Below are 27,570 nucleotides of genomic sequence, written 5' to 3'. Positions count from 1 at the left end.
TGTGCCGGAAATTGGGGAAATCTGACGATGGGCAGAGCGTACTGTCTGAAACGTTGTGTAGCCTCTAGTTCTTTTCAGAACCACGCTTGCTCACAAAAGAAATATTCTTGCGTAGTGCTGTTGCAAACCATTTTTTTACTTAAAGCGTAGCTGCAATGAGTTTGTTTTGACAATTTCTGCAACTTCGTACTTTTCTTCAGTGTATGGATACTGTTTTCCATTCCCATTTGGTAATGCATTGAAAAAGGCACTTTTTCTAAAAACTGATAATGATCCATGCTTTCCAGGACACCTGAGGGTGCTCTTGCTGTGATGTCATTCAGGGAAGATAAAGTTCAGTGCATAGCTTTCTGTTCAAATTGTGAAGCCAGTATTTAGGTACTAAAGCATTTCTGAGAGGGATTGATGCTTGCTTATTAGTATGCACATCAGCAACAATTAATCTGAAAAGAGAAAATTTAGTCCAGCAAAATTTTCAAAAATACAGGACTTTTTGGTGCACAGACCAATGCAAGATAGAGGCTTTCCCCCGGGATGACATCACACTTTTGCTCATTAATATGGACATCCTCATTAGTATAAAACAGAAGGCAGTAACATAAAGGCAGTGAAATAACGGTTAGCTAAACTGATACACAAAGGTGTCTTTTGAAGGTTTATACCAAAACAAATTGATCGCAACTGCCCTTTAGACTGACTAATGCACGGAACTCAGTTACAGTTCCAAACGAGGTATTCGTTCAATTGACCATTTCACAGTGATGTGTACAAGAAATTTCATAACGCTTATAGAAGTTCAAGCCAAGGGCTAGGAAATCTGTTCAATAAGGAAAATGCACAATTTTGTCAATTTGTTATTTCAAAACTTCTTACCGAGACACGTTTTTCAGGAAATACTGCATGATACTTAAAGGTTTCTGTACACCCTAGTTTTCCTGACCTCATAATCTTATATCATCTCATCAGCTTTTTATTTCGAACTCTTTCCAGTAATGAGAAGGAAATTACCAGATTTACATTGGTGGGACATGAACTGTGCAATCTCTTACATGTGCTGAAACTCACTCGTGCTTGATTTGTTCAACTAGGTAACCCCAATCTGTGATTGTTGGGGTAACTGTTACAGTGTCTCGTTACAACAAAAAAGTGCTAATGTGCAATATGTAGAGTTTTTGGTTCTTCACGGAACTGTGTATAATGACACACTCCAGTAAACAACCAGCCTCCCCCTATGTGCCTCAATAGTTTGCATGCCGCCTCAGTATCCAAGCATTTTTTGCTCCACGCCTGAGTGACCCCAGCCACCTGATATAACCAGCTATGCCTGCATCACTCCAGTAGTTTGCTGAAGACAAAACAGAGCACCCTTTCCAGACCTTCTCCCACCACGGTTTCTCCTCAGGACCAACACCTTGAAGAATCTGCTTCCATGGTACATCCACAAATATGGTGCTTTCACTCCAGTATCAGATCACACCCTGGACTAATTTTTTTTCTCTCTATTTTTGGGATCAAACAGGATCTCATGGCTTCACCCAGCCAGCCACCGCCCCTGTATCAGAACCCACCCCCTCCGGCTGGAGCCATTCCACCTCTTGCCTCTCCTCCCACAGCTGCTGCAGCCACGGTGGGAGCACAGGCTGTAACCCCCACCAGTATGACATCCGACGCCGCGACAACCAATGGAGTGGCCTCCGGTGAAATAGTCCAGAGCCCTGGTAATGATTCCAACCATCCACTAAACTCGGAATCTTGACTGACTTTACCTCTGAGGTCGGGCAACTTCTTCAGAGTTTCTGAAATATGGGCAATTTGTAGTACAGTGTGCGGCCAAATGTTTATCCTAAAGAGGCCATTTTCAACTTCACAGTCGGCATCTTGATGATACTGCGATTGTTGCCCATTCGTTGTCTGTGTACACTGTCGGACGAGCACAAGTGCACTTGGAGCCTTTTAAGTACACAAAAAAGCTAGTATATGCAGTACGTGGCGTTGAATTGAACACGAATGCCAGATTACGACATCAAATATTCCTGCCTGCGAATATGCAAAGGTTGAACACATTTCAACGCATGCGAGTTTCACTGCAAATGTTTTGTTGCGTCAAATTCGCTTCACTCTCTCAGCAGTCTGAAATATGAAAAAGCCTGAAATTGTTACGTACCCACAAAAAATCCAACCTTATTTTTTGTGCATGCCCAAAAGGGGTAAAATTGGCCTGCCCTTAAACATCATGTTGACCCAGATCTTTTTTCCCATAATACACCGTTAATTAGGCCTCACCATGGCAAGCTCTTGGTGACACTCTTGATTATATATCACTTCTTTTATAAAATTTGCTGTGCGCATTACAGATCCTGCACTCTGGGTAACCAGACCGGTTTAGCCCTCAAATGCGTGTACGTGTACACCTAGAGTGTCATACCCTTCTCCGTGCATTCGGATATTAAAATAAACCACTCTTTGCCCTGTCAGGTGGATGATGATATTAACATTGGTCATTCTCATACCCCGAGACAGCAAGGCTTTGCATGAATTTCTAAACCCCCTGACAATCTTACTTCTTGCTATTTGTATAATTTCATTTTTAACTTAACATTTCCGTTTCTCTAACATTGAATCGTTGACTGTGTTTTGTTGTATTTACCCCAATTTTGCTGACGTTAATAGCCACATTGTTTGAGTGGTCATTGTGGGTGCACTCATCACTTTGGGAAGGATAACCAGTCTGCAGAAATTGTCATTCTTGAAGGGGGGGGCAGAATGACTGGGTTGCTACAAGCAGATTCTTAGCTTCCATGCACATTGTATTAAGTTTTTGTGTATAACATTCATTAAAAAAGGCATTTGCAAAAAAAAATTGCAAGTTTAACTTGGTAGAATGTCTAGTATCCTGACTTTATTTTACATGTATATGCTCATTTTAATATGAGTTCCTTACCCTGTTGTTGCTGCATCGCAATCTTTTCGCTAGCTACTCTCCTGCTCCGGAATGGTCTGGTGGCATTTGTCTTTTTTACTCGTTGTAAACAGAGTGTTTGTAATGGTATCTTCAATTTTTGAACAGTCAGTATACAAGACCTTATCAGATAAAAGTTGCCAAACAAGTGCAAAGCATTTTCAACAGAAATCACTGAGATGTTTTGTTAAAAAAAAAACATCACTTTCCAAGTTCCTTTCTTGACTAGCACTGCACCTGTAGATTTTGTTCGTTGTACTCTTGCATTGTTTTTGTACTAACCCAAGGTATACCGCGGGAGCACCCTCCATCCCTTGGTTCCAGGGGCAGACCACGCTCTTTCACAGTGCCTGCATGTACTGCTACTACCCGTTAAGTATAGGCCTTTTCTAGTTCTGTTGTTTTGTTTGTTTGTAGTTTGTCTTTCATCTATTAACCTGTCTGTCTGTTGCTCCTGCTAACCTTAACTTCCATTCCTTTTAGGGGAAGAATCTTCCTCTGTCAAGGTGCATTGCTCTACAGTAATGTGAAACATGCACTCGATCTGCTCGAAAGAATGATTGGACCTTGAAATCCTGTGCACATGTGAAGTAGTGTTGGTGGAGCTCAGTGTACTTAAGTCACTGAAATGTAAAACAGGATTTTAGTCAGCTTTTGATTGGTGAAGATGACATCTTTTAAACAGGTGCTGTTCATGGACAGAAATGGGAGGAGGGATGGATTAATCTTTTGACTGTTGCCGAAATTTTCAGGGAATTTTGCTTGCTGAAAATGTACATTAGCTTTGCTTTGGGATCACCCCTGTTTTGAAGCTTCAAGGTTTTTTTAACCTCCCCTTAATTACCAGTACTTGTCAGTTTGGGGTGTTCACAAGCACTGTACAACTAGAAGTCGCAGATGCACCACTATCATTAAGTTGTGTTGAGTACATGTAGGCTCTCACCGGGGCGGGTTGATTTCAGAGTTGTTTTTGCAATTTTTGGATCGGTTTGGTTCAGTTTGAAATTCATATGGTGCATTTTTACTGCCGAGTCAGAGTGCCCTGTATGACTAAGATGCATGATGCTTTTCCCATGACTGTATTAACCCTAACCACCTGGGCCCTTTTCAGAGGATACACCCTCTATCCTTCAAAATCCTCCAACTGCCACCATGTAAAATTGGGTACAGCTTCAATCCTCCAAAATGCTCCTATATTTTTCGAATATGTTCTGTGGAGGGATGCCCACTGTCTCGATCCTTAAAATTCCTCTTTCAATTCCTCTCATTATGTTGATGCAGTGTGAATGGTATCCTCCAGCAGTGTGGAGGATTTCACATGCAAAGTGGGCATGAATTTATGCATGGTTGAACATAAACAACACAAGGTCTAACCCACAACCTTGAGACAGTGCATCCTTCGCAATTAGCAGTGCAGTTTTGCCATGTAGCCTCAATCCTCCAAAATCCCCCAAAACTGCGTGGAGGACTTTGAAGGATTTTGGATTGTTAGGGTTAATTTCTACATTCAAATCGGAATTGTAAAATAAGCATTCCTACATTGCAATAGTTTTGAGTTCTCACAACTATTTTTTTTCCAAAAGAATTCATACAGTTTGGAGACAATCGGGCATAGGTTTGGGTCAGATTCAAATTTTATCTATCATGTTTTCACTCAATTTTGCCTGTTCATGCTGACCTAATGTACAACACATTCATCATATATATTACATATATTAATATTATTTATCATATTATACTGTCTCTGCTTTAAACATGAAAGGTTATAGGTCGCTGACCATCTTCAAGTTCAATCACTTGATCGCTTGCAATACCTGTAGTGTCGATGTCGAACTATAAACGACATGTATAATGATCCTATACCGGTAGATGTAGCACTTTTTTCCGACATACTTCTAATGCGTGATTGACCATTGCATGATTGGCTACAAATGGGTCTTATGATGGAAATATTCAAAATTGTGATTATTAAAGTGTCTTCACACCCTCATTAATTGACTCTCTGCATGTGTTAGACAGGGCACTTTGCGAGCACTGCATGCTTGACTAGTTTATCTTGAATAGGTAGATTACCATCACAACACTATGCATTCCTTTCATGTACCATCACAACTCATCATAGGTCCAGCACGATCGCGACATCACTGGAAAAGGTCTGTAGAATTAACCTCATATGTTTTATTTGCTCCTCAGTTGGAGTGTTGCTAAAAGAGCAACCCCCATTTGTATTGCTGGACACTGAGAATCTGAATCATCCTCTTTTTTCACCCGCAGCTGCACCAATGGGAACTTCTGTAACAAGTAGACCTAGACCACATGGCCTTGCATCGCCTAGCAGCCAAAGTAAGAACGCTTTAGAATAAATTAAAGCTTTTACGCGTGGACTTTCAGCAGTTGTTTTTATGGGGGATATTTCAATTCAAATTTGTAACTTATCTGTGGCTGTAAGTAACTAATGTGCCTTTGGAAGTTATTAGCCAAGTTTGCCATGCTGGAATTAGTTATCTGTGGCTGTAAGTAACGAATGTGCCTTTGGAAGTTATTAGCTAAGTTTGCCTAGCTGGAATTAGTTATCTGTGGCTGTAAGTAACGAATGTGCCTTTGGAAGTTATTAGCTAAGTTTGCCATGCTGGAATTAGTTATCTGTGGCTATAAGTAACTAATGTGCCTTTGGAAGTTATTAGCTAAGTTTGCCATGCTGGAATTAGTTATCTGTGGCTGTAAGTAACTAATGTGCCTTTGGAAGTTATTAGCTAAGTTTGCCATGCTGGAATTAGTTATCTGTGGCTGTAAGTAACTAATGTGCCTTTGGAAGTTATTAGTTAAGTTTGCCATGCTGGAATTAGTTATCTGTGGCTGTAAGTAACTAATGTGCCTTTGGAAGTTATTAGCTGAGTTGACCGTACTCATCTGTGGCTGGAAGTAACTTTTGTTGTGGAAGTTGCATGTGAATGGTTCCCTCCAAGCTGATACATGAAATGGGCTATGTGTAAATATTGGTGTGACTATGCCTGGGGACCTGATTTTGGATAATCCAAAGCATGCATCACTCGGGCGTTGTTAGTTAAAGTTTAGTTTAGTCATCGCTCAAGCTTGCCCTAGTTTGGACACAGAATTTGAGTCACAAAAAGGCATAGGCTAATTGCTGTGTCTGGTCAGGAGACACGTTTTTTTGTTAAACCAAGGCTTTTGAGAGGATTATCCAGCCTCAAATTGACGTGTGTCCTCTCCAGCAAAGAAGAGACAGACGGGTGGGAGGTTCCTTGGTGGATAGACTTTTCAGAGATGTTATGATGGCAATAATTTTAATGATATATTTCCATCAGAGTTAGACGTGACATCTCTGTCAATTGTTCCTTATTTTCTTTTAGATTCAGCAGTGCCGAGTTTGGCCCCGCCTCCTTCCTTGGGTCGAGCAAGACGAAGCACCACAGGAGCCACTCCAGTATCTAGACAAGGTGAGGAGTGCTGAACAAACCGCATAGGGAAACGAAGTCGATTCACTTGTACTGAAACGTAAGACTGAACAAACATTAGGCTATGGCAATGGCTAACCATAACACAGGTGCCTATAGGAATAGGATGAAGTCACTACTTGATGGCGTCCGTAGGTGAACGTGCAGTTTCCAGCGATGGCCAATAATTTGGACGCCAACCTTTATTGGAGTGAGATTTTATTTCCGCAACTCTGTACTGCCCTACTGAAGATTGCAGGCAGTGTTATGGGCGATTCCATTATGGTTCCTTGTTGGTAGTGGATCCAGAAGTTGGGGAGATGCATTTTTTTTCACTCTTCGAGTTGAATAGACTTTATTCATGAGGCATTGAAAGCTGAGTTAACCTTTCATTTTGAACCTGAGATTAAAAATAAAACGAACGACATTAAAGCTCATTACAAACTAATATCAGTGTATGGCGATTAATAATTTTATATTTGTGACTAAATGTATTTCAGTGTTTTAAGCCAAAACACTGAAAAAAATGAAAATGAACCTTGGAATCCCAAACTCTTGAACCCTCCCATGTAACAAACTACATCAAATAAAATAGATTCAGGGAACGCAATCAATATGGTTCCACCATTAATTAGGTCTGTTTTGATAGTCTGAACTACAGCACCGATAGAATGCTCAAATCCTGCTCTAGTCAACTGTGCGCCCGACATAAATTGGGAACATAATTGCTGAGGAGATAAAATATGAAAGTAACCGTGGCCTAATGAATTTTCTCTGTGCTCTCTTCCAGATTCTCAAGGAAGTAACAGCAGTTATGACCCATTTGGTCAGGCACCGTTCAACCAGCCCCAGACTCTTGGGGTAGCCAGGAGCAATCCCTTCCTTTCCACTGCCTCGTCTGGGTCCTCCCAAGACTTGGACGTCCAACACTTCCAAGAGTTACAGGTAAAGAACATTCTCTGGATCCCCCCCTCCCCCCGCACGGCAGCTTGGGTTTAAGAGTTGCGTCTATCATTGCATCTGTAAGCAGAACTGAAGGCCAAAGTCAACACGAAAATGAAGAATCTCCAAAGCACATTACAGATTTTATACCAGGTTTTGCCCTTGAATGTATCTATTACCCTGCTATCCATCTATGCATTTACACCAGTCAAATAAGCACACTGTTGTCATTGTTGTCAGAGGGTTGTTACAAACTCATAATTGATGTAATGTCTCTGACCATAGACCTAGAGGAAAAATGAAACAGTGGACTGCCAACTCTAGTGAGCGCACGTCGATCTTGCGTCAACCGGAAGTGCTGAAGTTACCAACACAGACAACTTCCGTTTTGCTGTCGTCCGTATATTAAATTGTGCTGCGCACACATTGTGCAAATAAAAACTACACAAAATGCCATAAATTTCCAAGTAATAATTGTGCAGTTGTTGGAAGCAGTGCCTAAAGACACAAATAAGGGGGTTGAGTTTCTGTGGTATACCGAATATCATACCATACTTGTATGATGTCTGTCTCATCCATTCATGTCCATATTGCAATTTTTTTCCACGGAAAACATGAAAAACTAAAAATTCCCAGGCAAAATTATGAGTGTGACGGTCGCAATCATTAATTACACATGAACAACACTTCAAAGATCAACCAGAAGTTTCCTGTGCAGGCAACTCCGGCCGACGGAACATGTACACACGCAATGCGCAGTGCGCCCATTAGAGTAGGCAGTCCATTGTTTTTGTTTCCTCCAGGTCTATGCTCTGACAACTTGCTGTGCGTTGGTTCACTGGATTCAAGCTAGCCATCTGATCCCGGCAAGCTCAATGGCCGAGTGGTTAAGATGTCTGCACTTCTAAGCAGGACTTTGTGGATGTGAATCCCTCCCAAGCAAGCTTTTAATTGTGAATGTATTACAACAGTGTCAGAAAAGTTGTCAAGGGGGTGCCCGTATTGTGAACATTGGAGTCCAACAAAACTTGGACCGTTTTCCAATACTCAACTTCATCTCCGTCTCAGGCTTCGTCTGGGTCTGAAGCGTTTAAATTAAATTGAAGTGATGTAATATTTGGCTCTCTTGCATCATATTTCATGTTTTGTGGCACTATCAGACTAACTATTGTGCTTACAACTTCAAAGTCAGGTAGTAAAAAAACCAGTTGAAGCCTGAGATGGAGTCGAAGACAAGTATTGGAAAACGGCACTGTTGCACTGATTTTAACATTTTTACTTGCAAGACATTTACATGTAGCTATTGGTTGCCCCACACCGTGCACGTAATATTTAATCTGAAATCATGTTGAACAAAAGAAATCCATTGCAGCCTGTCGAATCAAATTATTCTGTGAAAATTTCTCCCTGATATTTTTGCCTGAACACAAACAGGAAGGTTTTGCCAGTGGGTTGACCATTGGCAACGCAGATCTGTCCTTGGCTGATTTGGATCCCCTGAAAAATCTGAGCTCCTGTTAATCAAGAGAGGGCGCTCTCCACCCCTGGCGGCAGTCACAGGTGACCTGCTCTCACATTTTTCAACATCTTATCCGTTGATGCATGCTTTCATTCACCCTGAAATGTAACTCCGCAGCAACTTGATTTGGTTGGTAACAGTTTGAAAGAAATTTAAAACGTTGCAGTAAAGGCTGCAAAAGACCTTTTTGCACCGGATGTGTGCACAATTACATTTGTAAAGTTTGTTCTGTAATTGAGAACATTGTATGAAGCCTGTTGAAATTTGAAAGATTATTTTGTTTCTGCTATTAAATGTTCCATTTAGATAGCATCATTTTTTGTTAAGTTTGATAAGTTTCTAAAATGTAACAAATTTTGTACTAACTCATGATGGAACATTATTAACTCGCTGTTCCTTGAAATGTTGACTGTCAACGTAGAAGGTATCAAAAGTGTATTTTCGGCAATAATAGAAGTTGCCAGTATCGAACCTGTAACACCCCCCCAAAAAAGGAGGGGTGGAAAATGGCTTGTAAGATTTATATTTCTTTAGCTATAGCCCTCCCCCCACCAAAAAAAGGTGGAAGGGATTTCCTTTCTAGTTTGGACCCAAGTCATAGTTTCATCTTTGGCGAAAGTACAGACAATAACTGCTAGACACTTTTAGCAATGTATCCACCATGTGCCCATGCTCTCCTGTATTCCTGATGCGAAGACTCAATGGGTGCATTAGAGCGAGCTGCTCGCATGAACACAAGCATACTCCTGAGTGCTTGAACGGCTGGAGTACGACCCGAGGGTCAGCGAGAATATACTGCTGTACCCGAGTGTAATGTGCACGCATCTTGCTCGTGTTAACAGGAGTAACCGCGCGAATGCACCCAATGGTTCGGTCGTGCTGAAAATTAATTCAAGTGCACTTTTTACTGTACACGCACAATAGTGAATGTGCATAGGTTGTGATGTTACTATGCCTGGGACTCGTGAGCGGGCCTCACAGAACCATTCATCATTCTTGTGCTACAGACTTTGTCAACAATGCTGGCTTGATTCGATCAGAAAACATTTTGTTCAAAGGATCATACCGTTGCTAGCAGAGTTGCCTAGCTTGCATTGATATCAAGTAAGTTCTCTCTCCATAGGTGGGAGCATTGATATCAAGTAAGTTCTCTCTCCATAGGTGGGAGCAGGTAGGCATTGAAGTCTGAGGAAACCGTATTTTCAAAGAAAGTTAAGAAAGAAAGAACAGAATAAACATTTTGTTTTTTCATCACTGGTCAATCAGTTTTTCAGTGACATCTCATATTCTTAAGCCAATATTGGAAAATAAACTATTTGCCTTAAATTGTGCTTTTATATCATGATAATGTATGTTGTTCATTAACCTTTTTTCTTTACTAATCAATTTGACTTCCAACTTTTCATATCACTTTTGATAGACCGTGATTCTGTGGGGAAGGGGGATATTGAATGTCAACTTGGTTATTTTTTTTAGTGATACGGTATATGATGTCGTTTTATTATGTAACACCTTCCTGAGGCCCAAAGCACCCCATTGGTGTATCATTTTGCTAACCAGAAGTACTAAAGGTGAACCTCTTTCATACAAAGTTTCCTGAATATGGGAGGGGTGCTGTGTTTGAAGGTCTTGACGCTTGTGGGCGATAACGGGGTCTTTTGTGCCTTAATTAAATCCTTTTGTGCCCCACTCTCAGCAGATAGTAAATTCCAACAGCAAAACTGTACAAGAGAATACCTATATATTTTACAAATACATGTAACTGACCAAAGGTACTCCCACACCCCCTTGTAACCGTCACTCTCATCAATTTTTATGCACTTGTTTACTCAGACTATCACATTAACCTATGCATAATCAAAGTTTTATATTTATATATTCTCTGAGAGCATAACAGACTTGTATTCTGAAGGAAATTGTACTTTTGTATTTTTCTTTGTCGGGGGGATGTTTCAGGCTTGGAAGATGCCTAGGTAAGTTTAATTTTGAGGATAATTAAATCAAGAGAACATCTGGTTATGCCCTAAAATGGTCCAAGATAAGTGTAGACTTACAAAAAAAGTTTATAGATCTGTAAATGACAAATGATGGTTAACGACGGTTTTCAGTATCTTCTAGAATACTTCAAGTCTACAACGTCACCAGTATACAAATGTATGTCATTTTGACTGGTAAATTTGGAATCTCCTAAGCAGGATCTTGACTTTAAAGTTCATGCAGAACTTTACTCTTGAATACTGTTGTACCCCTCTCACTTAAAGCTGCGCTATGAATACAATATGATGCAATGCAATTTGTACAATTACCTAACGAGTGTACTGCTCCTTTAATATTGTAGAGTAAATTTTTTTGGTATATCATTAACTTTACTGGCTTAGTTCTATGTGCACTTCTGTAAGATTGTACCGACAATATTAAGGTTATTGACAAACGTACATGTTGAGCCGGCCACTCCACATAAATGCACCACTTTTGCGATGGTGGGTATTTATATATCTGATTACAATGTAAATGGGGAATCAATTTCTGTTGGATTGTAAATAGGTGAAATCTGAAAGGGATAATCCATGCTGGAAGCCCTTGAAGACTACTCAGTGGATGCATTGGGGGGGGGCAGTGCTACTGGAACAGGCTGCTTAACCACTTCAATCCGGGGCATTTTTCAACGTTGATGATGCTGGGCCGGCATGACTATCATTTTTTCCATTTTCAAAATCCTCAAAAATTCATCATTTTATTTAACGGTCGTTTATAGCCGCACGAAGTAATCTTCAGGCACTATTCTAAGCTGATAGGTGACCTTCATTGACACCCGAGTATTTCAGCCAGGCCTGCAGCCTTGTAAACGGGTCCAGATTGTGCGGTGTTATGTAACTGTCTTTTGTTCACGAACCGGGCTCAGTGCACTGCTGACCTCTTTTCAATAGGGGCCAGATTAGCATGCAGCGGTGCTGTGTGGCTCATCGCTGCGGTGGTGGAGCGCTTTTGTCCCCGGTGGTAATCCGCTCGCTCTCAATGCCCCAAGCGTGGTATAGGTTTCAAAACAAGGCTGGATTATCACCACTTTCGAGAGTGAAAAATGCCGGTAATGCCCAGCAGCCTGGTCTTTTGTTTGGATTACGGTGGTTTGTTACAGGGCCCTGTTTCGTTTGTCCGAGTTTGGAGACCCCGGCCACGCATATAAACCATACATCTCCGATCCCGGAGTCCCCAGCAGGAAGTGGTTAAGTTGTTAACTTTTTGTGTTGGTAATCCTTTTGGTTGGGTTTCCATGGCGTTTGTACTAACGTTTCCTTGCTTGGATGTTGTAATTATGCAATTATTGGGAGGTATGATTTCCCTCCTGTGTTACTGTCTTCAGGAATTTGTTTGAATTGTTTCATGAATCACAGCTGTTGTGTTCTCAAGCAAGGCACTTTACTCAAGTCTAGGATATGACACTTGCCCATGCGGGCAGAAAAAGAGTTTTGAAAATGGTTGATCATTGCCTGGGAATGTCTGTTGAAGCTTTGAAATGGGGCCATGTATGAGTCATCTAGAGTCAAATGAGAGCTCTTCAATCGGGGGTAACAATATTCTAAGCACTTAAATTGTATGCTACGTATCGCACCAGTACTGAAATGTCACAGTATAAGATGTCAGGAGATATTTCTTAATGAAATAGCGTGTGACTGTAATATGTCCTATCAGTTCTCCAATATTTGTTGGTAGTAGCATTTTCCAAAAAGCATTCTCAGAAGTAACACCAACAGCATTACGTAGCCCTTACACACACAGAATCATGTTTCTCCAATTTCTCCAACTTTCCCTAGCTTAAGTCCGGTGTTAAGACATTTTGACGCATGTATTGTCTGCACTGTTACTTTGTTCTTATGAAAAGGCCTTGTTTCATTTTTTGTTCATATCCATTGTAAAATCAGATATCTGTACCATGTAACAGTTACTTTTGTACTCTAGCACATTAATAATGTTGTATTTTTGTTAAATGTTAAAGAACAGTACTGTGTTCTCCTGGAAATATCAACATTTTCTACAATATTTTTCAAGTATGAGGCACACTTCAACATAAAGGTAACCGAATCCCCAAATATTTAGTTTTCATAAAAGTATCATAAACAAGTTTTCATAAAAGTAAGTGAATTTCCAAATGTTTAGTTTTCAAATAATCAGCTCAACAATAAATATATTCAGAAGATGAAGAGATTTTTTTTTTACATTTTTATGTGTGTTGTCAGTAGTACTGCAAGAAATGGGTAATATGATGGTCTTTCAGGTTGGTTGGATTTTGTTGCTGATGTTGTGATAGTCAAGCTGAATTTCCTTTACATGGTGGTCTTCCGTTTTGGAGAGTTGGTCTGTTGAATGGTTCTCTGGTGGGCCTTCTGTTTATTTTCTCAACATTTCTGTCTAGCCGTCCATTTGTTCGTACTTGGAAGTGTTTTTTTTGGGGGGGGGGTTATTTTGTGGTCTGTGTCATGTTCTCAAATCTTGCGCAGCTTTGGCATGTCTTACATTTACTGCAGATATAATCTTGTCTGCTGTCTGGTAAAACTGGAGTAATAAATCCATCTGTTCCATTGTGAGTTCTGTGCTCACACCAATTCGGGGAAAGTACAAGCATGGAAGGTCTACAGTTTTTAAAGCACATTTTTGGAGATGGAAAATGTTTTAGAATTATTTTCTGATTTTTAAGCAAATATTTCTTTCATCCCTAAGACATCCACAAGAAAAAAAAAAGCGGCCAAACCAGCATTCTGGACAGAATCCGAAACCAGAAAATGGAAACAACAATTTGGTGTGGCAAAAGATCAGCAAAGAATGCAAAGAGATTCTTCCTGAAATGTTCCAGCATGTTCCATTTATTTAATTTCTTTTCACCGATGTCTTCAAAATGGCTGATCTCCACCAAGAACAAATTGTTTTCATCAAGGCATTATAATGCCCTGTTACTTTAACGCCATGAATTTCACAGTATTACAATACCTTAATATGGCCTTATAATGCCCTAAATTTACGGCATGATAATGCCTTTATACGGCATTTAGAATTCATTTGTAGAAACCTAAGGAAGTATACCGCCCTTATATGGTATTGTAACAGCCTTGGTTTAAGCCGTAATAGAGCATTATAAATGCCGTAATTTCATGGCGTTATAACATTGTATTACAACATATACTGGGCATACATCCATCTTGTTTCAATTCTGCTTGTAGGCCTGCATTTTTTTACATATGTGTGCTTGTCTCTGCACTCACATTCAAGGGATGAACACAGTAAATATTTGCATTACGACATTACAACGCCCTGAAATTATGGTATTAATAATGCTCTGTTACAGTGTCACAATGCTGTAAATATAATTGTTCTCCGTGGAGTTTAGCCACTTCATCTTCACCAACAGCATTTTAAACCAGTGGAACTAGCTTGGCAGACCATATTTTGTGTTTGCTGCCCTCCATTTTTCAAAGTATTATGATCTTCCCAAACTTGTGAGGAATCCAAATTCCTGTTTGCTGCCCTCTTTTGTTCAAACCTGGTGATAACCGGTTAATTTTTGTACAAGTTTCAAAGTTCATTAATTAAAGAAAAAGTGAGAACAAAATTGTTTGACGAAACAAATCAATGTAGTTACCAAAGCTTAGTCCTCTTCTTTTATGAAGGGGCTTAAACTGAGGTTAGGCATTGTTGCAGCATTAGTTTTTGTAACAAATATAGCAGAAATGTGAGCAAGTGAATTGGGCCTGACTCTCTTCAGGTGTACTTCAAATTGAAGGCTTTCGCCCGATGTCTCAAAGATTTATTGTCTTCCATCAACAATTGAAAAAAATGAGTTTGAACTTTTTTTTTCAGATTTTATTTGAAAGTTGTAGCAATGTCCAAATATGATGTAATTTATTGACTTGATGAAGTCAGCATCAGTAAATTCATGCGCCAGGAGTTGGGGAAAAAATTTCCTGCCAGCTTTGCAACTTTCTCACATCAGGGTCAAAGTTGATTTAAATCAGCAGGGCCGGGCCATCTGGGAGGGAGAAAAAAAAAGCACTCAAAAACGAAGGGGAAAAAAATCCTTAAAAATTAATTGGAGTTGGCTCCAGGGTATACTGTTACTGGACAGGGAGAGAAAAAAAAAAGAAATAAAGAACAGGAAAAAATGCAGACAGTATTTTTTTTGTTCTGACAGAAGGCGGGCAGCTGGCCCAGGGAGAGAAAAAAACAGCCACAGAAACTCAAGCTGAGTGATTTTAATGCTGGAGCGGCTCATGTTTCAGGGGACCCTGCAACATGTGGTGTATGTCTGCTGAGACGGACTCCCCTCCTTCCCCGAGCTCACACTGGTGGTGAGGATTAAAGGAAGGCTAAACCTGCTTGGCTGGCTTGGGAGCCAATATTTGCAGCTCCTTGATTGAATTTTGACAAGTGGGGGTGATATTTCGAAAAGCATGTGGGATGACCTTATTCATCACTGCCAAACCCCCACCTCACCCCACACCTGTTGTCCTTTTTTGAAACCAGTAGAAGGTTCTTGGGAAGAAATTAAGAACTTCCAAGATGTCCACGGATGGGGAAAATATAGAACATCAAAAAATGTATGCATGAACAGGAAACAAATGAGTTGTTCATAGGAAACGACTTCTCCGGGCAAACGACTTATTTATCCATCTACATTAGTCTCAGACTGTTGGAGATTTCATTGGTGAATTTTCATAGGTCCAAACCATTGATTTTTCTTCGTTCGGTGTAATGGAATGTCAGATTTAAGATCAGTTTGTGTATCAGAATTAAGGCTGACCTTGTCAATGTTGTTTACGCTCGAAGTGTTCTCGGCCAAGCTGATCTTGCATGTTGTACAAAATAAAGTGGTTTACCACTCTTCCTTCAGTTTTCTCTTCCTATCCTTGCCTTGTCTAGACAGACCAGCCTTGCTCCTGGGGATTTGGAAATGACCTTACACTGCCACAACACACTCAGCATTTTTTTTTAATGGAGTGAACTCCTGCACCCTTCTGGAATGTTCAAGCTGAGAGAGGCACAATTTCTGGATCACATGCAGTGGCATAACCGGACGGGAAAGGGTGTGCCTTGCTGAATACACAACTGACAGTGTCTGGAAACAAGTTCTGTTCATCTTTTTTTGAACATTTTCATTGGGATGGGAGAAATGGAGGTATGTGGGTATTGGCCAAGGTTGAATGTAGATGGGAGTCACATCCGAGTCCAAGTTCCTTCATATCTGGCAAGAAAGCATTAGCTTACAAGGGGGGGGAGGCTCCATTCCCCTCTGGTTGTCAAAACTCTCTTTGTCCTTCTGGTGGTAATGATCAATTAGATGGCCATATTTCTTCCCACCTCCTGCTGGCTGGGTTTCAAGTTCAACAGGGCGGCATGCCGACATGCCCCGGCTGACTTTGTGTCCTTCGTGTTATGTCTTATGTGGTAACTAACTTGATTTTTTCCCCAGAGACTTTGGATAAAATATGTTTACCACATTCTCCGCAAGAAAATCTTGGAGTCGGGCTATTACAATATAAATGGAATGTCTCTACAATCCACCCCTTCCCCTCAGAAATTCACTTTTAAGCATTAATCTCAACAAATGTTAGCCTATGCCGTTTTCCAATACTTGACTTCGGCTCCGTCTCAGGCTTCAACTGTTTTTTACTACCTGACTTTGAAGTTGTAAGCACAATAGTTAGCCTGATAGTGCCACAAAACATCAAATAAAAGACAAGAGAACCAAACATTACAGTACTTCGATTTAGTTAAATGCTTCAGGCCCACAATCAGGCATTGGTTTTGGAGGTGAAGCCTGAGACAGGGATGAAGTTGAGTATTGGAAAACGGTCCTAGTCTGGTTTTTTTTTTAATATATATCAGTGCTATCATGAAAAAATATCAGTGCTACCATGAGTATATTTTCTCTTGAGCCCCATTTTTGAAGAAACTTTTAACACTCTGGAATGCCGTTGAAATAAACAATTGTCGTTTGGGCTGTGATACTCAAATGTTAGTTGAGTTAAATGGATGATTGAGAAAAATGCCTGAAATTCATCATTTCAATAGTTGTTGAAATAACCTTTCGATGCTTGTGATTGCTACCGGACGTTTCTAAGCAGAAGAAATGTGTTTGTCTCCAGCACTCTTCAAACCACCTAATTCAGGTCCAGGTCCCGATACTTTTTGGGTTGCTTTATACATTTAGTGTCTCTTTTTATCAATTTTATCCATTCTTTTGTTCCATTGTTACTCTTCAACATCAAAAGTTCAGAAGTCGGTAACTCTTCCTGGATGCTTGATCGTTTGTTAACTCTCATCCTGAGCAAAAAGAGCGCATGTACCGCCAATCCTACATGCGGTGCCACGTTCTCAATGCAGTTGTTCAACAGACTCGAATTCCGGAATGGTGGGACAGTAATGACCAAATGTTTTCCTCCACCGTTGTTGTTTTAAGAGGTCTGAACCTCAAGTGCATTGCCATTTGAAGGAGGCCACATGTACCTGTTTTGTCTGCTCTGTTGTGGGATTCAGAGATTCTTCGAAATCGTCTCGAATTCTTGTGCGGATTGGCAGATCTGTCAGCACTGCCACCCATGGTTTGTTCATCAGTGCATCCAATACCAAACATATGACTAAATAAGCTATCTAGAAATTCTTAGAATTTCATGTTTTCTGTAGGGGGTAAGCAACTCAATAGTGCCTCCAGTGGTGGTCTTACTTGTTTGTGAGAAAAAAAGGACAATGGTAATTCTTCCCTTAATCTTCTGTGCTTGTACAAAATCTATTGCACCATCATCCAATTCCAACATCCGTCCATTCTTTTTCTTTGTATATTCTGTGTACTGTCATCATGATAAGTCAAACACCCTGGAGAGTAAATTTATCACCTCACCTCAATGCAGCCAAGAAATTGTGAGCAGAGGCATTGAAAAAAAATGTCAGTTTTTGGTGATGGAGACAATTGTGAAAGGAAAATCCAGGCGGATAAAAGAAGAATCAGTCTGCGGCATTGGGGATTTAGTACAGTTCAGACTAGAATCACTAACTCTTGTAGCAGGGGACAAAGAGTACTCTGCACCTGTCAATGGGGTTTTTTTTTTCAGTGGAATTTACTTTTTAATGCTTCTTTAAAGCCTTCATAGAGAGTCATGTCTTAACTCTCATGATTAATTAAGCAAATCAAATGGGCCACCTGTACACATCAGTTTCCCCAAAATCATAATCCAGAGACTGTTGGCAAAACTCCTCAATCCCCTAGAAGATAGGAAGAATAACTCGGTTGAAAAACACAGGTGTTTGTTGTCACCAGAGTGACAGTAGTGCTGGCCTGCCAGAATTGTCCTCGTCAGGTCACCTGGACATTCTGTTTGTCATGATGTCCTCTTGATGAGGCCACCATCCCATCCCCCCCTCCCCCACACAGATTCCGAGGTTATACCCATTGGCCTGAAAATATCAGTCATCATCAGCTGCTTGATGGTGCACCACTTGCACCAGGGAGTTATTGAAATGTGGACTTAAATGACCGGTCATTAGTAGCCCTTTGTTTTTCTGCAACCACCATTACAGCTCCTGGCTGTGTTGAAACAGGTGTCTTGTTTGTGTGCTAATGCAGTTTGAATTGAGGAGGACCAGTCTTTATACACCCGAAAAAGTGTTGATCCTGAATTTGTCTGTCAAACCCATGCAAGGCTGATCTCAGATGGGGGGAAGGGGGTCTATGGTCCACCATTCAAGATGTTTTGTGTTTGCCAACTCCTTGCCAGGAGCACTTTGTGACTTGTTTTACCCTCCACCAACAAGTTAATAGCCTGTGCACTTTGCTAGTATTGGTACATTTACTGTGGGCGTCACTGTAACTGATTCAGACACCACCCACCTAAGGTGGTAATTGGTTGTGGGAATTGCTGAATACATGCTTGGGGTCAGAATGTTTTGCCTGTTTGTCTCTCCTAGGTTAGACGTTGCAACGGTATTTATAAGATAATGGGTTTGAATCCAGCCCAAGTCCGTTTTTGGTTCGTCTCATTATTTCTTTCTGGATGAAGAAAAGTCACAATTGTGATTAATTTCTGGTAATGACACCATGATGACACCAAGGATTCCTCAAAAGTGTCCTAGGCACTGTAGCTCGCAAACCTGAAGAATTCTGTGGACAGGAAACAATAACTGAATGAGAAGCAGTTACAACTACAGCTTTGGAGGTGGGAGGAAAACCCCTTTTACCTTGAAAAGAAAATTGGATTTGTTTATTGAAAAACTTTATTAAGGAAATACTGCAGAGGAGGTTGGCCCACGTTTCAGAGACCAGAAAATGGAACAGGAAATGAAAACTAGTTATTGACGGATGAATTGTTCAGGTTTGTCTGCCGCTAAGGTCTTAGCACACGCGTATTATCCTGTGGGGCCTTTTAGTAGAGATATTGTTTATTTAGACAATGGGACTTTTCTCCCAACCTTTTACAATATTTCCCTCACTGTTAATGTCTGCCGTTAGAATGTGCCAGTTCACATTCATTCTTCGATCTTCTCCTTATTCTTGCTCTTCTGGATCTCGCAAACAATCTCCTCTGACTGATATTTTGTTTGTCTTTTTGGCTACACAGCATTGTACATGTACCTGCTCCTTCGTCTCCATCCAGAGGTGTATTCTGGGGAGAGTTACACATGGAAACATTTTTCTAATAGAAATTGAAAGTGCAGGAGTTTTAAGAACAACTCTATCACATTTTTTTGGAAGAGAGGGATAGGATTGTTTAGAGATGATAAATATTCACCCTCCCCCCCAAAAAATCCCCCCCCCATCAGGATGTGGATACACCACTGCTCCCTCTGGCAGGTTTTCATTTAAATTGCTTGGAATACTCCACAGACAACGATTGTGATTGATTCTCACCTTGATGTAGAAGACAGAGACAGGTTGTTTAAAGTAGGAAACACAAACTCAGATGCTATAATGCTGAAAGTATATTACACTCTTCTGTCATCATGTGAGTTCCCAAGGGGGTGATTTCTCCATAATAATTGCCAGCATCTGGAACGATTTAACACTATAACAGGTTTGTTGTACGAGTTTTTTTTCTTTGACATGCCATCAGTTCTGACCTTGCTTTTAAGACCCTTTGAATCCAGTTTTATCTCAGAAATAGCAAATTCATGTTAATTTCATTTCCATCTTCCCAACCAGGGAAGAAAGTGGGACATGTAGGTTAAATATACAGGGGTGGACTGAACAATGGTGATCTTATCTTGGTGCCAGAATCGAGCTTCTCCAGTTTTGCAGATTTTGCAAAATATGTAACCTGCACTGTCTGGATTAAATAAAAGTAATATGATACTCTTGTAGGATGAAGCATCTATAGGACTTCCCAACCTGTCCACCCTTCCTGGAAAACAAAAAAGGTTGAGGACCTGTTTGAAAAAAACAACCTCGGCTCAATTATCCCCGGTGGTTGAACTAGGAAGTGCCAGTACCTTCATAAAAATTGGTAGACTGTTGCCCAGATGCCAGCAGTCTGAAAAGCTCATCAAGATTGCTGATAAGACTGTTTGTTAGTGATCACCCAAAAGGTCTCGGTGCCCCCAGGCAGAAGGATTTTTATCTTGTTGCAGATCAAAACTGTAGGTCAGTAGACACCAATGAGAATTGTACTGGTGATAGTTCCGTAACCAATTATTCAGTAATTTTTCTCTTATATTTTCATCATCCTGATTTTGCACTACTTCTGATTTCAACCTCCCCAGTGTTGTATTTTTAATCCATTTTGCAATTCCAAGTTTACCTCTTTTCAGTGTCCTAAATTTCCCTTTGAATCTCCATTCTGCCTTCTGCTACTGTCTGCCTCCCTCCCTCCCTGTTTCTAGCTTCTTGTAAAGACTTACTGAGAGATTAATAGTCGGGATTGGAGAAGAAAATGATCAGGTCTGTGAAAGCTATTTTTTTCCTGTCAAAAGCGTGTGAAGGTAGATACACAAGTGACACTACAGCACCTTACAAAATCTAAATGGCATTAGCGCTTCATGAAATTGTAATATTTGGCAAATTGTTCTGGTAAAATCAAATTAAGCTTATTTGAAACCTCTGAAGAAAAAAATTGTTGATGTGACAATATCAAAGCCTACTGCTTTAACTTGTGGCATCAGTTTTTTCTATGGCCTGACCAAATTTCACAGAAGCACGAGTTTTAGCCTCCACCTGTTGTGGCAGCCAACTCCCCACACATCTGCCTCAAGGAGCTGAGGGCAGCATTCGACTCTGACCCTATTAATCTTGAGGCCACCACAAATGCCAAACAGCTTTTAAAGTTTAATTCCCATGCCTCTCTGTGACCCAACAGCAGATCGTAAGCACAGCTGCTTTGGGGATTTCATACAGAACCCAGGCTTTAGACAGAGTTTTTTTCTGAAAGCTTGCAAGAGAAAGACAGAAAGAAAGACAGGCTTTGTTCAATCTGGAACCAAGCTTGTAAAATGTGACTGTGCTTAAGTTTAGAACAAATTTAATAACAGAGGTTTTTCAACATTATCAGGGGGTTTCCTTGTTCTGGCTGAATTTCAAACTCTGGCATTGGTACAGCAGACTTCTTGTTGGGAAAATCTTATACTTTGCCCTGTCCCCCGTAGCAGTTTTTCCACCACAACACACTCCTAAGGCTACTCAATCACTGTTAACCTTTGAAAATACCTACATGTACATGTGGGGGAAGAAGTGCTCGGAGTAATACCATCCTTTGTAATTGTGATGGGAATTGTATTTTTTAAGTGCTCTCAGAATAATCCTCATGTTCAAAATTCAACATAATTTGTCTTTTGGGGTTGATCAGGCAAATTATCATATGGCATATTATTTTCATCACTGATTTATTTATCCGCCCCCTCTCCCCAAGTTCTCTTCAGCTTTTTTTTATCTGTATCCATCAAAGACCTACAAGTATATGGGTCATTCCACGAAGTTCGGGCACAGTTTGTGACAGCGTCCCTTGTTACATCATGAAAATAAACATCTTTTCTCCCTGCATGTGGATTCTAAATTGACATTGTTCTAAATCTTGCTAGGTTCTTGTAATGGTGTGCTTCAAACAAATCTTGCTAGGTTCTTGTAGTGGTGTGCTTCATCTTTGCCGAATTAATAATGACTTAATCTGTTGAAATGTGAAAATATTGGGCAATAAAAGTTGCTGATGTAACAAGGGACGCCATAACAGGCTGTGCCTGAACTTCATGGAATGACCCATATGCATATTACAATTTCAACAAAAAGGAGACTTGAATTTCTCAATCGGTCATTTTAAAAATCTTTTTGTAGTTTGTATGTTTTCCAGCTGGTATTCATAGGACTGTTGACCTTTGACACTGGCCCACAGTGGTTTAGGTCAGAAGTGCAGGCACATTTGGGTCTGGAACAAGACTTTCCCACAACTAGCCCAGACTGATCGTACTTCCGCCCCCATGTGTCTAACCATTGGACGCCAATTGTAAATGATAACAGGCTAAATCGCACTGCAGTGGAATTAATTTTCCGGGTTGTTTTGTGAAAGGAAATCAATCTAGGATGGTAGAGTGGCAGGAGGGAATCATCCCATGATTTTATAGACTTTTATAGACTCTGCGGTTATGGTTAAGAGAAACTTAAATGGACTGGGCTTGTTTTCTTGCCAGTGAACTCCTAAACCAGACAGAAAAACTGATGTCTGCAGGGAACAATCGGTAGTCATTAAACACAAAGGACGTCTCAAAACATAGAACAACATATGAGGAACCGAATCATATATGTCAGTGTCTGTTCTGAAATGGTGAGGTCATGGAGGTTGCAAATGGAACATCCTTGGGTCTTGAGTCAGCATTTTCATCTGTGCTTTCTCTGTGATTGACTTTGTTTCACTGAAATAATTGACGGTCAATTATAATGAGCAGATTTCTCAATTTAAGTTTTGCTCAGGAAATCTTTCTGGTTGATTATTTTATAATTTGAACTTCTGAAATTACAACAGAGCAAACACTGGAAAGTTTCTGGTACATAACAGTCAAAAAAATTATGATAAAACAAAAACTGATACTGAGCAATGCTGGTTTTGTATTACTTACTTCCAATGGCCACCTATTACGAAGGCGAGCCAGTTCCTATATGCACCTGCTGTGAAGTCCTGGTGCGTTCTGGACTACAAAATGCCTGGAATACTGCTCTCATCCGAAACCAAAACTGTGAGATTTAAAGGCAAATAAATGTGAACAGTGTTGTTTAAATTGTTTGCTACGTAGTGCTTTGGGAGTTTGTTTGTTTTTTGGGGGCTGAATGTTTCATCTTTTCATTGCAAAGCCAGTTTGCCAATTCCTCCAACAACAAACACAAGCAGGACATTTAATACCTGATTCTCTAACAGAAAATTTCACTGTTTGTTGTAAGGATCAAATTTGACAGTTATAAAAGCCAGGGTGTTGTACAAATTAATGATTCTTTTTTTTTTTTCCAATTTAACACAGGCACAACTTCTTGTAGTCATTGGGCCATATTATGCATGGCACTTTTGATTACTTGGTGGGAAAAGACGTGTGTATTTTGAACTGCTGTGCTTACACCCATACAAGCTACGGTAATCTGTATGACAGTGTGTACTAACACACGATAGTTAGGCAGATCACGGATGATCACCATGCATGCAGAGTTAGGCAACATTATGTACTACCACAAGCTTTGATGAAAAGTTAGGCAGATTGAGCCATCCTTATTCATCTACATGTACCCACTGATGATTTTACCACATGGACTAAATGATTGAAAGCCCTGAACCCATGGCTACTTCTAGCTCAGGAAACATAAAGACCTTGTTCTCTACAATTTTTGGGGACGGCCTTTTCTGATAGCTGACCTTTTCACCGAGGCCAGACATTGTTCTGTTTCTTGAAATTACCTATTTCCCTCCAACACCAAAGAAATGCTCTCTGATGATAAAAATTGCATTGTTGAGAGTCACCTGGATTTTCATTTATCCCCAACGTGAGATGTCAAAGAGGAAGTGAGTGGAAGAGAGTCGGCCCTGACCGATGGCTGATGGTGAGGCTTTGTCGTGTCTGAGTTGATCACCTGATTTTAGGGATAGAATTGAGCTGGTCTGAACTGGCAGTATCTCATTGTACTAACTTTCCTGCCTAGAGTTGTATGCATGAACAGTGCTGGTGTGAAGTTGCAGACCTCTAAGATAAATTGTTTTCTGCTTCAAAATTTTTTTGGTTTTTGTTTTTTAATTTTTTTTTTAGGATTGGTCATTTTAGTATTGTGTTGGTCATTTTAGTAATAAGTTGAAGGATTGGTGCTCTTTGACTTCCAATTTGTTGGGTCCTGTTCTCCCTCTAGCACTTTTTAGGACACCCCATGTTGACCCTGTCTACCAAATTTGTGACGTTAGGCTGGAACTTTGATGGGATGTGTCATCAGGTTGCCTGCAGGCAGAATATTTCCATCATCCTGTCAACATTCTTTGGCATGTGTCCACAGTAGGGTTAATATATGGCTATGATCATGGCCAGTAATGGGAAAGAGTAATGACTTTGAGTCATAATTCAATTTGAATTAGTAGCCAAAGAATCATAATTGGACAGTTGTTCTTGAGTTCAGGTTTTAGACTAGGTTTAACGCAAAAGAAAGCGGAAGTGAGATTTGATGGAATCTTCTTTGTTTCCTTTCAGTTTCTCTTTTATTGGAAAGAACATTTGAACTTTGGTTTACCTTTCCAGGGTCCTGGTCGTTGAGGATCCTTATCAAGGAAACCCAGCACTTTGAAAAGTTGGCACATCCCTGACAATGCCACTGAACCCTAGCCAATCATGGCCAGGAACTGGTCAAAGCCTTGGCTTGTAAAGGCTAGCCTCTAACCTGGCAGCCTGCCACAGCTTTGTCCTTCAACTCTGGGTGAACACACGTTTTTTTTCCCTCTAAACTCAGAGAAAGTCAATCCCCCAACCACCACCGCCAGCTCCAGTGATATAGTGAGGATTTCTATTGGTGGGGGTGGGGAGGGAGTGGGGGGCATTGCCTCATTATTAAAGGCCAAGAGAGTTGAAGACAAAGCCTTTAGGGACTAAAGACTTGAGGCAGTTAGGAACCAAACTTACAATACTGTACTACAGGAAAGGATATTAGTAACTTTTGGCCCAGTAGTGTGTATGAAAGAAGAGAATTTTTCAAAGGAAGGGGACAGTTCTGGGTGCAAACCAACAGGCTACAGCCGGAAGTGGTTACATTTGTTAGCCAGTGGCTTAGATAATTTTCAGCTGTAGCTTCAGCTGTGTATTACTCTTCCTCTCCCCCTCTTCAACCTTGAACCCTCCAGGCTTCAACCAGTCCTCTGTTTTAGCAACATCCCTTCAGGCCATCACGTTCCCCACCAGGGTTACCCCCTCCCCCCAACCAAAAGAGGTCACAGGTCCCTAGGTTTCCATGGTAACCTCATCTCTCAAGGAAGAACAATAACTAAAGAGCCAATCAGAAGGCTGGGTCATTGGGATATGACCCCCGTCCACTCTGTGATGTGATTTATGGTGACATTTGAAATCGTTGGGAATTTCAGCTTATTTTTTATGGTCCCCTGTGGAACAAACCTGACCTCCTGGGTGTTTCTGCTTGTCATGTCAGCAAAATTAACATTTGTGTAAACTTTACTGCATGTACATGTACCTTCTATAGCTTTTACTATTGATTTTGAACATACAGATACACGTACACCATACGTACACGTACATTACACCACCATCACCTCCAAAGAAAAAGATCACATTTTATTGGAAATCGGTAAATCTTGACCATCTTTTTTCTGTCATCATTGATATCGGACTCTATAATCTTGTTTATGGAGCGGATTTCTTGTATTAATCCCACATATAACTGCAACTGAAATTTCTTCATCCAGAGACCGTGTGAGAGGGCTGGGAAAGAAAGCTCAGATCTTGTTAAGGATGGTGCTAACTCACAGTTACTAATGAACTGAAGAAACTTTTCATTGAAATGTTTTATATATATCACAATTTGTAGTGTTTGCCAGTTGTAATTCACTATACTTCGGATCAAATGTAATCAGTACTTAAAATCATAATCTTTTTGACAATATGTTGGCTTTTGGGAAGATAATGTTAGTGTCGTTAATTATTGCATTTTGGAACAACAACAGGTATTCTTTTGATGAGTGTAGAATGGAAAAATTCATCCCTTTTGAGTTTAAAAAACATTTTAAAATCCAGTCTCTGCATGTACATGTACATGTACATGTACATGTACATGTACATGTAGTTCCATATGACCGTGATCCCTGCATTGCTGTGTGACAGGAACAGTGGGGGTGGTACCTTCTGTAATCTATTCACACCCACTCATGCATTTGCATCTTTGACATGAGTGGCGTGCATAATTTAACATTTCAGTCAGCAACTTTTTAGTCCTGCCTTCGCTTGGCCTACCAAACTGCTGAGGGAATAAGAACAGTTTCGTGTTTCATCTGTCAATTCATTGCTTGGATGAAATCGGGTGATCTGGATATTCTTGTAGAGAAAAGTAAGAAATTCTGGCATATTATGGCACCCAAAACAAGTACCTTTAGTGAAGGATTTCTTTGTTGTTAAAGCGAAGCTCTAAGTATGGTGTTAAACAGAGCAGTAATGTTGAGTTGTCATCATTCATCAGCTGTAAAAGCAAACTTTTTGGGGGGTTTAAAGGTGTGTTTATTTTACACTCATGAGCTTCCAGTAAAAATTAATGGTTAACCAAAATGTGTGGGGGATCATTCGATGGAGGCCTCTTGTTATGATTAGAGTCCCTTGTGATTTGTGAGAAACTCACTTGCAAAACTTTTTTGAGACTTAAAGAAGGGAGAACAGTTTCATTAAACGGAGATGAGGCACAAAGAGTCAAGTGGAGAAAGATGTATGTGCTGCAATAGAGCACAGTAATTCTTGGCTTGTAGTTTAGTGGAACTAAAGAGGGCGTGCTTTTTTGGTACTCACCACATAGGCACGGCATAAGGCGTGCAAGTATATGCGCGTTTGATGCCGAGCACGCTGAGTACGCATAAGTAACGCCGGCATGTATGGCCTTTGCGTACACACAGAACATATGCAAAAACCTGATTCTAACCACCTGTTTCTCTTTTGCTGATTGGCTTGAGGGGGGATTCTTCAATGTGCATGGATACCATAAACCCTAACAGTCCTCATTCCCTCATCTGAGGACTGAGGATTTTAAGCTATCTGAAAATATCCTCACCCTTCACACTCACTTTCCTCTTTATAGTCTGTCTTTCCCCATACTCAATGTGTAAACCTTGATATATTATACACGTACTTGTTGTTACCACATGATTCATTATCTTTTGAAAGAGAAGTTCCATCTGAAACTTCAAAAGAAGAAACAAAAATTGGCTGGATTTTTGGGGTGACTCTTTGAGCCCAGTTGTGGATTTACAATTAACTTAAGTGCTTTGTTTAGCAAAAAAGTGTCACCATCAAAGCCCTATTGCGCCCTCAACGGTGGAGCCATCCTAGCCCAAACCACAGCAGATCAGAGCTTACAGGTTGTTTGTCTCACTATTTGGCAGAAACCACAGGTCTCCAGAAGGACGGGATTCGGGCGTTACCGTGGTAATGGTCTGCCCATTTGGCAGTTAGTACCCTGGGAGTTGATGTCGTCTCTGTCTCTCTTGTTGGCTTTAACACCA

At 40.5% G+C, this 27,570-nt stretch overlaps 1 protein-coding gene across 5 annotated transcripts in view; it reads left to right on the top strand.

Annotated features, from left to right (window-relative positions):
- gulp1 (GULP PTB domain containing engulfment adaptor 1) overlaps positions 1–13,074 on the top strand; it is a 38,393-nt gene extending 25,319 nt beyond the window's left edge. For 4 of the 5 annotated variants that reach the window (XM_022232701.2, XM_022232700.2, XM_022232705.2 and 1 more), the window contains 6 exons: positions 1,520–1,718; positions 3,247–3,330; positions 5,234–5,302; positions 6,331–6,417; positions 7,205–7,359; positions 8,791–13,074. In XM_022232701.2, the coding sequence (XP_022088393.2) occupies positions 1,520–1,718; positions 3,247–3,330; positions 5,234–5,302; positions 6,331–6,417; positions 7,205–7,359; positions 8,791–8,877 (681 nt within the window). In that variant the 3' untranslated portion in view covers positions 8,878–13,074. The remainder of the gene's footprint in view (positions 1–1,519; positions 1,719–3,246; positions 3,331–5,233; positions 5,303–6,330; positions 6,418–7,204; positions 7,360–8,790) is intronic. The other variant, XM_022232706.2, reaches the window with a different exon arrangement.
- The last annotated feature ends 14,496 nt before the right edge of the window (positions 13,075–27,570 follow it).

The sequence above is a fragment of the Acanthaster planci genome, linkage group LG08 (genome assembly GCF_054643075.1).
Source record: "Acanthaster planci isolate LZ-2023a linkage group LG08, COTS_SCS, whole genome shotgun sequence".
NCBI classification, from domain to species: domain Eukaryota; kingdom Metazoa; phylum Echinodermata; class Asteroidea; order Valvatida; family Acanthasteridae; genus Acanthaster; species Acanthaster planci.
Note: the sequence above shows the minus strand (reverse complement) of the source record. Positions and strands in the feature narration are given on the sequence as shown.